The sequence below is a fragment of the Myodes glareolus genome, chromosome 16 (assembly GCF_982192425.1).
Source record: "Myodes glareolus chromosome 16, mMyoGla1.1, whole genome shotgun sequence".
In the NCBI taxonomy this organism is placed as follows: Eukaryota; Metazoa; Chordata; class Mammalia; order Rodentia; family Cricetidae; genus Myodes; species Myodes glareolus.
Window position 1 is genome coordinate 15849465 of NC_142041.1, and position 14630 is coordinate 15864094.

Below are 14630 nucleotides of genomic sequence, written 5' to 3' on the forward strand. Positions count from 1 at the left end.
TCCATTTGATTCAATATCTGCAATAATTCTCTTATTTCTCAGTAAGATTTCTGTCTGATTGACCTGTCCATTGGTGAGAGAGGTGTGTTGAAGTCTCCTACTATTAGTGTGTGTGGTTTGATTACTGCCTTGAGTTCTAGAAGTGTTTCTTTTACATATGTGGGTGCCTTTATATTAGGGGCATAGATATTCAGGATTGAGACTTCTTCCTGATGAATTGTTCCTGTTATGAGTATGAAATGTCCATCTCCATCTCTTTTTTTTTCCTAAGTTACAGGCATCTCCCTTTATTAGCTGAGACTGATTACATAATAGCAATATGTTCAGATTCATTAATCCTCATATAAGAGCTGAGAAACCTGGAAGCTATACCATTTCACAGAGTATTTTAATGTTAAAAATTCAAAGGAATTTTCTTACAAAAAATTTAAGAATTTGACATATTTTTGTGAAAGTCAGACTATATATTAGTAGATTAATTTTTTTTAGTAGACAAACCTTAGAAAACTGGCTCATTATAATAAAATACAAAATAAAACTTGCTCTCCCACACAAGGTGCATTTCAGATGGTTCAGAAGTGATGTACAACAGTCAGGATCCAGTACAGCCTAGCTGCAACTAGGGAGAACCAGAGCTGAGCGCTCAGACAGCAGCACCCACACCACACCACGGTAGACCAGTTAGAACTCCATTCTCATTTAGTGATCTCAATATGAGAGAGATAAAAGAACAAAAAACTAGCAAGCTAACAGAAGAAAATGGAAGTTTCTTAACTAGTTTAGAAATCCAAAAGTATCAATCCTGAGATTCCCACTAGAGCTCTCCCACTCTGGAAGTTCTTTCTCATTTTCTCTAAGAAAAAAAAAAAAAAGGCAACAGACCTTCTACCAAAGTCAACTGTCTACATTAAAATTAAGAATGTATGCTTGGTGAAAATCCCCTGAATATACAAAGTGCTATTCTGAAGGCTATTTGCAATTGCCCAGAACACAAGCAATTTCTCGAGGGAAAGAAACACACACAAAAGCAAGCCTCACAAGAAAACAAGCAGTTAACAAAGATAACCAGAAGGTGGACGTGGATAAGAAATGGTGATCAGATAAATGATATTAAAATATGCGGTGCTTTATACACAATGAACTGGCAAAATCAGAAAGTATGGCAACACCAAATACTGGTTAAAGATAAGGAAAGAGAAGCTCCAAGAAACGTCAGTCCGCATTCTGAAGAAAACGTTAGACCAACCAGAAAAATGAACCTGTATAAAACACGGTCCCATTCTGGGCAAGTATGCCAATTACCTACCCTGGCCCAGAAGTAAACACATAAGATGTTTGCTGTAGCCTGGAATATGGTACCAAGGAGCTGAAGACTCAGGCATCCTCCCACTTAAGGCAATGTGTGAGTAAAACCATCTAATGCCACTAGGGCACCCACAGCAGATCAGAGCAACAACAAATCTAGAAAGGGCTAACATGGCTAAACTGTCACTCATACTGAGTGCAGACAGAATGTCTATTGCACACAACCGTGTAGATATACTAAAATCACACACATTTAGAAATTTATCTTATAAAGACATTCATATTCAAAGACACAAATATACTAAGTGGGTGGGAGGATCGAAAACTAGAGAAGACCTCAAACTCACCAGCAGCACGTGCTCAGACGTGGCTAGACGTACACACCAGGAAGTGTGTAGCAGACATTGGCTAATGCTGGAAGACTGGATGCCCAGGGCTGAAGACACCACTATTGTTAACCTTTAAAAATTACACTCATCTAACTAGTTCTCAGCTTCAGCATCTATGCCGCCCATCACCTGCTTATTTTCCTGCAACTAAGGATCCCCACCAGGGAATGTACATGTATTCTCAGCTCCCAAATAAAAATTAAAATCACTGTTGGTCCCCAATGTGGTCTAAATTCCAAACTGGGCACCCAAATGCAATGCTCATTTAGCTCAACAAACCCAATATACGCCAAGTTTCACAGCACAGATGTTTGATGAAGTGCACTAATGAACATGAAATGGTAGGGAAGCCAAGACCCCTTCTTTGTACCCCAGGACTGCCAGATATAGCACAAACATACACACAGCACAGGCAGCCGGGGCAACCACAGTCACACAAATAACAATCAGCCAACTGCTTGAGACTATGGTAACAAGAGACAGGTCAAAGGTCATGCCTTGGTTTTACCTCAACTTCACACAAACATCCTTAGTATGTGCACAGTCCACGGTTCAATCCCCAGTACTGGAAATAAATAAATAAACGAGTTCTAATTCAGTTTCTGTTAGCCCTTGTGGGGCAAAAAGTAATAATAAAAGTGGGAGCTGTTGTCCCCAAGTCTTGGCTCTACATCCAAACAAGAGGAGGAAGCTTCAGCCCCAAACTTCAATGAGATCCCCAGATTCCATGCCCAGATCAGCTGGCAGCTCCTTGCCCGAAAGCTTTGTTCCATCAAAGAAGTAGGAGAGCTTGTGTCCGGAGAGTCCCATGATCTCCTCGTAGTGTGACATGAGGACCTTAAGAGGAGAATCAGGAGATAGTGAGATCTCCAGCATCTGGTGTTTCTCCTTCCCCTGCACCCGGAGCTGGAGCTGCTGGGATGTCTCTGTGGCCTCTGAAGAACTGGCCAGCACCACACAATCAATGATGTCAGCCACTCCCAGTTTTAGGGCCCTAGGAGTGGCAGTAGGGGACAATTCTGTCTCTCCAAAAAGTAAAAGAATCCTGCTTGGAGACACCCCAAGATGATTTGCCATGTAATCCACCACATTCTGAAGGGGTTCCGACATCATGACAGGCAATCTGACTAGGTCAGCTCGGCACCGGATCTTGAGGGTGAAGGGCCGCGGGCTCTGAGGCAAGGCAGGTTCCTCCACTAGGACCACCTCATCATCTAGGCTCTGAAGGGCTGGACGCTGGTGCTGGTTGGGGCTTAGGCAGGATCGCAGATGTTGGAGGCGCTTATTCACTTCCGGAAGCGCCTCCATTTTCGTCTCTTCTTTTTCATGGTTAATCCTCAGCTTCTTCTTCCAAGGAGAATCTGAAAGTAGTGCAGGGGGAGGATTGCCAGAATCTGTCACATCCGCCTCATCCTCAGGCTCTGAGAGGTAAAGTTTCAAGAGCGATGAAGTATCTGGGATGAGGTTGAGGCTGCTTTGTACGAGAGACTGTCCTTGCTGCAATCACATGAGGTTTTAATCGAGCCGAGAACCAGTGCACTGGGGCCGAGACTCAGAACCCAGGCAGGGGAAGAGTTCGACCTCCATCTCCATCTCTTATGATTGATTTTAGTTTGAATTCGATTTTGTTAGATATTAGAATGGCCACACCCGCTTGTTTCTTAGGTCCATTTGCTTGGAAAACCTTTTCCCAACCCTTTACTCTGAGTAGGTGTCTGACTTTGTGGTTGAGGTGTGTTTCTTGTAAACAACAGAATGTTGGATCCTGTTTTCATATCCAATCTCTAAGTCTGTGCCTTTTTATAGGTGAATTGAGTCCATTGATATTAAATGATATTAATGACCAGTGGTTGTTGACTCCGGTCATTTTTTTTTTGTGTGTGTGTAGTAGAGTGTATGTTTTTTCCTTCTTTGAGTTGTGCTTGTGAAGGGTCGCTAGATGTCTGAATTATTGTAGGCAGTGTTGGGAATGGTGGATTCCTTGGGTTTGATTTTCCTTCTAATATTCTCTGTAAGGCTGGATTTGTAGTTATGTATTGTTTAAATTTGTTTTTATCCTGGAATATTTTGTTTTCTCTATTGATAGTGAACAATAGCTTGGCTGGGTAAAGTAGTCTGGGCTTGCATCCATGATCTCTTAGTTTCTGTAGTACCTCTATCCAGGACCTTCTGGCTTTCATGGTTTCCATAGAGAAGTCTAGTGTAAGTCTGATAGGTTTACCTTTATAAGTTACTTGACCTTTTTCCTTTGCAGCTCTTAATATCCTTTCTTTAATCTGAACGCTTTGTGTTTTGATTATTACATGGCGAGGGGATTTATTTTTTTTTTTTTGATCCAGTCTATTCGGTGTTCTGTATGCTTCTTGAACCTTCATAGGAATATCGTTCTTTAGGTCGGGAAAGTTTTCTTCTGTAATTTTGTTGAATATATTTTCTGGACCTTTGATCTGCAATTCTTCTCCTTCTTCTACCCCTATTATTCTTAGATTTGTTTTTTTTATTATATCCCAGATTTCCTGAATGTTTTGTGTTGAGAATTTTTTGGATTTGCTGTTTTCTTTGGTCAGAGCGTTTGTTTTCTCTATGGTGTCTTCATAATCTGAGATTCGTTCTTCTATCTCTTGTATTCTATTGGTTATGCTTGTTCCTGAAGTCTCTGTTTGTTTACCTAGATTTTCCATATCCAGCCTGCCCTCGTGTTGTTCTTTCTTCATTGCCTTTATTTCAATTTTCAATTCTTGAACTGATTCCATTACCTGTTTGATTGTTTTTTCTTGGTTTTCCAGGGTATCGTTTACAAATTTACTCATTTTTTCAAACTTTCTGTTATATTTCTCTTCCATTTCTTTACTCATTTCTTCAATCTTTTTGTTATATTTCTCTTCTATTTCTTTAAGTGAGTTATTCATACCCTGTTTAAGAGACTCTATTGCTTTCATAATGACACTGTTTTCCACTTCTTCCGGAATAGGGTGTTCAAGTCCTTCTGTTGTAAGATCGCTGGGATCTGGTGTTTTCATGTTGTTTTTCAGATTGTTGGAAGAATTCTTGCCTTGGCGCCTGCCCATCTCTTCCTTCAGATGCTCTCCAATGGCTCTTCCCTCCACTGGGTCTTCTGCTACAGGATTAGTGCCCCTTGCTGGCCAGGAATCACTTTGCCTGCAGTCCTGCCTTGCTGCAGGCAGTTTATTAAAACAAAGGAACTCCCTCCCATTTGCACTCACTGCCCAGTCCCAGCAGCGCCCACACAGGCTGAGTTGGAGGATTTTATGCCCTGAAAAAGGGAAAGAGGAAGGGAAGGGGTTCCTGGCTGAAAGCGGGGGTGGTGTAGGAGGAGAAGGGTTTAGCCGGGGGAAGCTGCCCCTTTGGAATATCCAGGGAGATAAGGATGGCGGGAAGATTGTGTGTTCCCTTTCCAGGCTTGTGTGGTGGGTCAGAAACACATTTACCGCTCCATTGTACCTTCTGCTACAGGATCAGTGCCACTTGCTGGTCAGAAGTCTCCCTGCCTGCAGTCTTACCTTGCTGCAGGCAGGCTATTAAAACAAAGGAACTCCCTCCCATTTGCAATCACCGCCCTGTCCCCGTAATGTCTCCATTTTCACCCAATTTTATTAATTGAGATCGTCTATCTCTTTATTTTGGTTAATTTGCCTAAAAACTGTTATACTTGTTAATCTTTCCAAAGAACTAACTTAATTGTATTGATTTTTTGTATTTTTCATTTTTATTTTAATTATTTCAGCATTGGCTTAGATTATATCTTTCTGTTTATTTTTGGGTATTATTTATTATTGCTTTTTCTTTCTAATTATATTATTAATTTAAGATCTTTCTTTTTGTGATGTAGGCTTTCAGTGTTATCAACTTTCCTTTTAGGACTGTCTTGAGTGTATCCCGTAGATTCTGGCATATTGTGCTTTTATTTTCATATAATTTTGAAATTTTTTAAATTTCTTTTTTGATTACTTCCTTGACCCAATACCATTTAGTACTGTGCAGCTTAGTGTCAGAAACTGGTGGACTTTCTGTATTTTCTACTGCAGTTTAAACATAGCTTTATTCCATCATGGTCAAGTTGATGGCAGGGTGCTATTTCAGTTTTCTTTTATTTGTAGAGACTTGCTTTGTGACATTATAATTTGTGATCTATTTGGAGGAAAGTTTCATGGGCTAAATTTATTTGGATTTTATTGGGATGTTCCATATATAAGTTAGATCAAATGAATTTATGTTTCTCTGTTTAGGTTTTTCTGAATTTCCTGTCCATTGCAATTACCAGTTCTGTGTTAGGATTGATCTCTGGTTTTAGGTCTAATAGCATTTCTGTTATTAAATTTTTTTCTTCCTATGCTTGGTGCATGCATGGCTAAGGTTGTAATAGTCTGCTGGTGGAGTTTTACTTTAATAAGTATAAAGTGTCTATCCTCATCTCTTCTTACTAGGTGTGGTTTGAAATCTATTTTGTCAGATATTAGAATAGCTACATCTACATTTTTCATAATTCTATTTGCTTAGAATACTATTTCCCTTACTGTTACTATAAGATGTCTTCTATCATTGATACTGGACTGTGTTTCTTAGAGGCAATAAAAACATGGATCCTGTTTTATAATTCAATCTCTTAGAACATATGATTTTTTTAGGAATTTAGGCCATCAATATTTCACATTATTGAAAGAAATAGACTAATTTCTGTCATTTTGTTCATTTTTTGTGTTGTTTATCACTTTTTAAATTACCTATTTTGGTGTTGTTCATTTTTTCTCTGTGACTTAGGATTTTTTTATTCTTATTTTCAAATTGATTTGTTGCTTCTAGCATCCTCTGTAGAGCTGACTTAAAAGTAACTAATTACTTCAGTCATCTAAGCATGGACAATTGTCTTGTGAATATATACATATATATATATATAATATACATACATGTACATATACATGATTTTCTGAAGGTATTCTCTATGTCTTTGTTTTTATATTTCTTCAAAGTTCACAATTCAGAGGTTAGATCTTTTCATGACACCTAGAAACTTTCCCAAGATTTTTTCTTATAAGATAAATATTTATTTTATTGTTGATCTATAATGTCTTTGTTTTCAGACTCTCTGTATTTAACATGATCTATTCTGTCAGTGAGACTTTCTACTGAAGTTCTTAACTAGCTTATTGGGTTTCTCATTTGCATTATCGATTCAGTTTGGGTTTTCTGTAAACATTCAAATTCTATTTTCATGAAGTAAAAAACATTGTTTAATAATGAAAAAAGCCTCAGCAAACTTAAACTAGATGAATGTATAAAGGACAATAAAAATAAGATATGGACACACAATTTTAAATATAATAAAAGGATAAAAGAAAAGTAAACATAGCTTGTTTTATGATTTATAAATCTGAATACTCCTAGTCACAGGTGCAGCTCTATGGTTGGGGACATGAAAACTGAGGCTGTCTTTCATGTGGCTCATGTTGTAGAGCCTGTCTTGAACAAATGTCTAATATCCTCCAAATTTATCTTTTCCTCCGTGCTGAGCACATTGAATTTTGTAGTCTTTGGATCAGGCATGTTTTCTCTTGCTGTGAAATATCTCTTTATTGACTTTTGTTGTAGTTTGGATATGGAATGTTCTTCAAGGCTCCATGTGTTAAAAGTGTGACCTCCAGTTGTAGAGAGAGTGTAGAACCCCATGCCTTCCCGTTATGGGGTGTATGTATTCTTAAAGAAACTAGTAGAACCTCAGACTTTCCTCCTGTTTTCTTCCTGGCCACTAAGTAATTTACTACTAGCCATGATGTGCTGCTTCTCAATGGGCCCCAAGCCATGATCCCATGAGTCAAATAATTGTCTCTTCTTTTAAGTTGTTTCTGTCAGGCATTTGGTCCAAGTGATGAGAAAAATAACTGGTACATGTTGCAACGTTTTGAGAAAGGCATAGTGGTTCAGTGGCCATCTGCACACTCTGCGAGACAGATAGCTGTGCATGTTAGCAGAAGACATGTGTGATGAATGCTGTTCTCGGAGTCTGAATGCTGATCTCAGAGTCACCACTTACCTCAGTGCTGATTTGGAGGTGGGTAGTGAGGTTCCCAGGCTCTTCCAAATTGGGATTAGCTATAATTGTCCAAGAACAGAAAACCAGAGGGAATGTGTACACTGCCAAAGAACTCTAAGAAAGAGTCCCACGTAAAAATTCCCATTTTTCACTTCCTTAGGACAAAGAATGTTGAAGGAAATTAAGAAAAGCAGGGGTAACTACATGCTGATATTTACAGGTGGAGAAAGGTAAGATGCTGCTGTAAGGACCGCAAAGTTCTTACAGAGAGGGAACCACAGAGTCTACAGACAAATCACTCTATTTGACTTTTCTATCTGAGGGAGTAAAACTTAATTCTCTGGGGCTGGTGAAAAAAGGAAACACACACACACACACACACACACACACATACACATTTAGGGTCTTTCTATCATCCTTCTCTTCTCTTTTCTTCTTTTCTTTCTTCTGTCCAGATTTATCCCTTCTATTTGTTCTTAATTTTTCCTTGACAGTTTATAAAACCCAGCAAAATCTTTCAAACAGTATAAAAATTATAGTAGGGTTACATTCTATTTTTAAGTGAGTGATTATAATGAATACAAGTAAAAAATATCTCATTTCTCATGTTCCTTTTATGATTAAACATTTTACGTATTACAGGTGAAAAGAAACTAATTCCAAGGACCCACATACATTCATGTCCATACAGCTTGTTTTAGATTAATGGAGTGTAAGCAAGCAACAAATTTTTTTCCTCAGCCAGTTTTTTTGCTGGCAGGCCACATTTTGTACTTACAAAGAAAGGATCAATCACTTTATTATTTATCTCAAAGGGTAATCTGTACAGAATCTCAAAAGAATCATAAATCTAAACTTTTAAATATGAAAAAGAGTCATTTCTACTTTAAATACTCAGGGTGCTTATAGCAGGAAGCTGAGGGCAGAAATGTGTACAAGGAATTAATCATCACCTTTGATTACCAACACATTCTAGCAGGAAAGGTACGTCAGCTAGCAATAGCCAGGCTGCCATTGTTTTGTTTCCTTACTTCAATGAATCTCTCGCTTAACTATTGAAAGGCCTTTTTTTCTAAACTTTAAATTGTTCCCAAAGATTTTCTATTTCAAGGTCATTCATAAAAACATCTTAAGCTAAACTTAATTCATTATTTAAAGCTTTGTTCCAGCTATGATGCATACCGAAACCCATGAACACATCCTCCAACATTAAGATTAAAAAAGTTAAACTAGCCTAGCTTCTGTCTTCCTTAATTATGAATCTAAGCCACAGTCTATATGGATTCCCAAGAGAAACTCCTAAATCCTAGCTGTGTGATGCTTCCTTGTTCTTATTTTCAATCCTCTGCAGCCCATGCTATATCAGAGATGGGGGCAATACTACATCCTATTTTTACCTATACTAATTTTCACACTTAAGAAATCTCTGTCATAATCCCTTACTATATTTATTAAAAACCCTAAATCATCAAAATTCTATTTAAGCTAACACAATTATTTTATAAAATCATTGCTTCAGCTAAACAGTATAGCTTAAAAGGAAATCATTTTCATAATAATTCATAGGTAAAAATGCCCAGTAGAATAAGATATTTTCATGAGATAATGACACTACATTCAAGGCAGTGGGGATCCTCACACACTCACTCACACTGTGCCAGAGATCAGAGAAAAATAGCAGCCACAAACGTGTAAAAGCATAGCAGTACCAAGAAACATTCTGTAGTCAAAGCCCTTGGGGCCATGCCTATCCAAGATTCACCCATCAGTGCTTTGATTCTTGGTGGGCTGATCTTTCCAAAGCTCAATTGCCACCTATTGCTCCTCTGACACAGTCACTAACACCAGCACCAAGAGCTTAAATGGGGGTCAAGTGTTATTCTCCCAAGGAACTTCTGTTTGGGTGAGGATGGTGTTAAGGGATTGAGATTCTCTTGGGGAAAGAGTTGTGCTTGTCATGTGAAATTCAAGGCTTGAGCTAACAAGCTGGAGATAGGTTTGTGAAAGGATCTGCATACATCCTGATGCTAAACTGACAAAGTTGTAGCTAGTCTAACCATCAAAACTATCGGAGATCCAAGAAGGATCAATACATGATACCTGAGTACAGCCCAGGCAGCTTTTGAATGTATTAAATATGACAGGGACCAGAGTCCACAAAGTTAGCCATACCCAGGTCGCCACAACATTGGGAGCAGGAGTATCAAAACAGCAGTCTTACAGTCTTAGCCAGGCCCATAAGTGAATTTTTCTTTCATGTGGAAGAAGGAAACGGAAAATACAAACCTTATTTTGTCTAGGCAAAAGTGTTACAATTAATTCTCCAATGTGCTGCTGTTTGTCCACAGTCTGGGCCTGTCCTGGCAGCAGGTGTTGCACTCGGGCATTGTCGTTGCCCGCCTGTACTACGTGACTGCGGCACTACTCCTGGATTGAGGCACCTGTACTACAGAACCATTCGTGAACCTCGGGCAAGGGGCTGGAGACTGAAACACACAAAGACACACAGAGACAGCACAGACAGAGACATGGACCTCTAGTCACTGGTAAAGAAGCCCTTCATTGAATAGTATCATGGAGGCTTGTATACCCAACACAGTCAAGTGGGCCAGCAGGTGAAAACCTCATCCCCTGATCCTCAATCAAGGACAAGGAAACACATGCTCAGGAAGCAGAGCTGGACACAGCTTTCAGTAGCTCAAATCAGAAGGCCAAGTAAAGGTCACTAGCGGGGGAGAGTGGCTGGAAGCCAGGACTCCAAATGGTCCCAACAGGGCATCTCACCCAGTGGTTAGTGTCTTCATAATTCAGGCAAAGACATCATGGTGTCCCATAATCTCCTTTGGAGACCTTGGGTCACTGCTAGAATTCCAGTGTCTCTGTCTAATATAATAAGCTTTTAAATCACCATTTTAAATGCCATATTCTGCAGATCTCTGAAGTATAATGAGACTGCCTAGGTTTATCTTTATTTATTAGACAAACTTTGTTTCTAGTTAATTATTTTAAATTTGATTTTGAAAACATATACAGGGGACTATATAAGGCTTATCCCTGTAATCAATTATATCAGTACTTTATGGATGGCTGACTATTAATTTTGATTTCCTAACAGCCTAATTTGGCAAATTTTATCAGACTGGAACTTTACATTCTGCCAGGTTTAGCCTTAAAAAGCAATGATTTTGAATTGAAGCTAATAAAGAAACTAAATCAGTCATTCTGAGGGTAAAATCAGAGCAAATTTGTATCCAGCTGTTATTGCTGTCTCCTGGGAAGACAAGGAAAGGTGACAAGGAAAAGGTCCCTGGGTGAAATGGCAACAGAAGGGAGTCCTAGCATTGCCCTTGAGGAGTTCTAAGACACAACAGCCAAGCTAATGAAAGGGCCACAAGTTCCTTTTGCAAGAGATAAGGAGGGTGATACCCCTTTTAGGGAGTAAGAACTTTCTCCCTGAATGAATGAGAGCTTTATCTGAAAAATGCTTTGACCTTTTAATATAGTTTTCCATGTTGTGGTGATTTCCCCCATTACAAAACTTTTCCCATTGTTATTTTACAATTCCAGTTTTGCCAATGTTATAAATCTCTACTCAAACATCTGACATGATGTGATCCTAGGCTACCTGGTACAAGCCCCAAAGCTTGGAGACTCATAGACTCGGACACTGTTCTAAACCCTCCTGAAAACTGCTTAGGTCATTGTCTTGCTGCATCATAAGAAGTGAACAACCCAGTTTCTAGTTAACATTTGATGATTTTGGCTGTGACCCTAATTTTTAGCTTCTTATTTTAAGTCCAAACATAAACAGTATAAAACATTTTATAAGCACAAATGTCCCACAGACTTAAATCTCTTAAATATCTTCCTCAAATACCCACAATAAAGTACTTCTTTGGCCCCACCTTCATCGGCATGTACATAGCCTGTCTTTTAGGTCTCAGCCTGCTCCATTTCACTGCAGCTGGTACTTCTGGTATCTATCACCTGGCACTGGCCTTTCTGAAACTGTTAAGATCTATCCTTGCAGCTTCACGTTCTTCGGGATTCCAGTCCTGCCATGTATTTGTAAACCTCAGCTGTTTCCTATGCTCTCTTTGTCTTTATGACCGTTATCACCTGGGCGACACTTAAATTAATGAAGCTTAGCTGGGAGAACAAGGTATATTTTTTTGAGTATAAAAACATTGAGGTGCAGCTTTAATACTTTAAATCCTATATTTTTTATACCTTGTGTTCAGAATGAGACATGAGTCATCACACAAAAATCTTTCCCAATTCAAAGATCTGTTGTTGCCACCTTGGTAGGCCCACTCCACGTGGTCCCCTTTAATCAAGATGGCAGTGAAATCATGTGGCATCCATTTTTCTTTTATCTCTAGCAAAAAGATAATCTAAAATTCAAAATGGAATCATGCCTTATGGTTTCTTTAAAATTGCCCATGCATCCTTCCTCCATCTCAACCACCCCACTCCCCCAAGCTCTCCCTAACCCTCTCCTTCTCCCTTCTCTCTCCCCCTCTCCCCTTATCTTACTTAAGGAAGCCATTTAAGGGTTGGCAAGAGGCTTGGCACTAGAGGGGTTCCCAAGTTGTAGGCCCCTGTCTTCCCTTGCTCCCTGGGATGCAAATCAAGGACTGTTTTGGCTAACCAGCTAAGCTTCCTGCTAAATTCTGTGCTCTGCTCTGCTAGCCTGGTGAATTAGCCGTAGGGCCTTGTATTACCTTAAAATAGTAATTTCCCAACCTGCCTGGGAGAACTCATGGCACCAAGGTCCCTCTCGCCTACCTGCCTGCAAAAAAGTTCTCACATGGCGCCAGTTCCCCCAACCCCCTCTGGCTGGGAGGGATTTCCATTACAGGGGAAAAAGGTATATTAACTCTGGATAAAGCTAAATAAATTGGCATTCACCTCTTGGTGAATGACTCGGACTCTGTGTGTGTGTGTGTGTGTGTCTTTTGTTTAACTCCTAGGCCCTTGCCCAAGCTCGTGGTGGTATGGAGCCGCGGTCCATACCGGGAGGGTGGTGATGCAGACCTTGGGTGATTCTACAAATGGCGTCCCTGGGTGGGCAATCGAAAGTGACTGCAACCAAAGAACACTCGTCTGCAAAACCCATCTGCGAGTTTTGAGGGGTAAGGATCTCCGTGGGGGGTCACCCTCGGGAGGCTGGCCAGCGGTAAGTGAATTGCGGAGGGTGGATTGGCCAGGATTGGCTTATTTGGGTGTGGGAACTTCTGCTCCAGGGTAAAGGCCAGGTAAACAGGTATTGTTAGGTCTTTGGGAGAGAATGGGCACCGGTATTAGGTTTGAGACAACACGAGAGTTCCTTAAGACAGTTTTCTTTTATGTAGGGTAGTTAATTGCCTAATTTTTTTGAGAGAATTTAGTCCCTGACTTTTACTTGCAGGGTCTTTAGTTTTTACTAGAGAACAGGCTGGCATGGCTAGCGCCCAGCGGGAGTCCGTTTCCAAGGCGACAGGGCCCCGGAAAGCTGACGGCTAACAAATGGCCGACATCTCATGGGAATGCAGGTCACAGAAACGGCGACCACAACTGTGGCGGGCCACGGGGACCGCCCACGGGTGCACACCATGGCCAAGGTGCACATAGAGCCAAAGAGAGAGAGAGATACAAAGCAGCTAAGAGAGACTGGCCACATGGGTCAGGCTGGAGGGCACCCACATGCTAAGACAGGACATGGTCCACCTAGGCACAGCAGCTGCGGGCCGGACGCAGGGGCGGCTAGAAAGGCCGTGGGATTGAGCGTGCGGGGGGAGCCGGCATGGCTGAGGCGTGCGGGGCCCCCTGGCTGGGCCATGTACTAAGTGCTCGTCACTCCCTGGCCCCTAAAAAGGTCTGAGACTGGGGCCCTCCACGGCCCTAACTGGGCCCTGTCCAAGTGGGGGGATGAGTTCCCAGAGAGCAAAACACCAGCAAAACCAGGCGGGCTGCCGGGTGGCGCGAGGAGGAGCACAGGCAGCTGAGGGAGCTCGGAAGGCGGACACAGTAGCCCGACGGCAGCAGGGACAGGACCCACAGCGCCACGGCTGCTAAGCTCAAAAAATTTTACCTAACAGTGGGGCTGGAGAGATGGTTCAGAGGTTAAGAGCATTGCCTGCTCTTCCAGAGGTCCTGAGTTCAATTCCCAGCAACCTGATGCTCTTTCTTTTTAAAAAAGATGTTCACACATTTTTTTAGAGTGCCCCAGACATAGGAGCAAAAAAAAAAAAAAAAAAAACAAAAAAACAAAAAAACAAAAAAAAATGGTTAGCCTGTAAAAAGGCTAACAAATTTTTGTTCGGGAGGTTTTGTGCCCCCATATAAAAATAACAATTTTAAAGATTTCATCCGGTTATATGATGACACTCACATGCTAGATTCTAAAGAGACTAAGATAATTACTTCTGCCCCTGGAAAAGTTCCTGGCAGAGCTATATCTAAAAATTGTTTTCATTATGGCAGGCCAGGCCAATCCACAGAACCGCACGGAGTGGAGCCCGCAAGTGGCCTGGAGCCAGGCGGTGGTGCAGGGAGGGACCCAAGCGCGTACTTGGCCCCGGTGGCCACTATGGCGGACAGCAGCCTCGCAGGGGACAATGGTGGCACATGCCTCCTGTCCCAGCTCCTTGGAGGCAAAGACCCACAGATCTCTGTGAATCCAAGGTCAGCCTGGTTACAGTTTAGTTCCTAAAACAACTAGAGTACATCGTTCTACCCCCAGAGACTGGCAAGGGGAGCCAGTTGTGGTGGCACACGCCGGCAGAATTTGCCGAAAGGAGCAGATAACACCTAGTATGGTCCAGGTCCTGTACTAATAGATGGTCCAGACCATGTACTAGTCTTGGGTCAGGGAAGTTTTGTCTGTGTTTTTCCGCAGAATGCAG

At 41.1% G+C, this 14630-nt stretch overlaps 1 protein-coding gene and 1 pseudogene across 1 annotated transcript; one reads left to right on the forward strand and one right to left on the reverse strand.

Moving 5' to 3' along the window:
* Positions 1-256: 256 nt before the first annotated feature.
* On the reverse strand, positions 257-12757 carry LOC148119533 (NFATC2-interacting protein-like). Its single transcript, XM_087897293.1, has 4 exons — positions 12725-12757; positions 10030-10164; positions 7744-7857; positions 257-3191 (listed from the first exon to the last, which is right to left on the reverse strand). The coding sequence occupies exons 1-4, from the start codon at positions 12755-12757 to the stop codon at positions 2388-2390; spliced, it is 1086 nt and encodes a 361-aa protein (XP_087753419.1). The 3' UTR covers positions 257-2387.
* Positions 12758-13543: 786 nt separating this feature from the next.
* LOC148119534 (Nuclear RNase P) lies at positions 13544-13912 on the forward strand (annotated as a pseudogene).
* Positions 13913-14630: the final 718 nt, after the last annotated feature.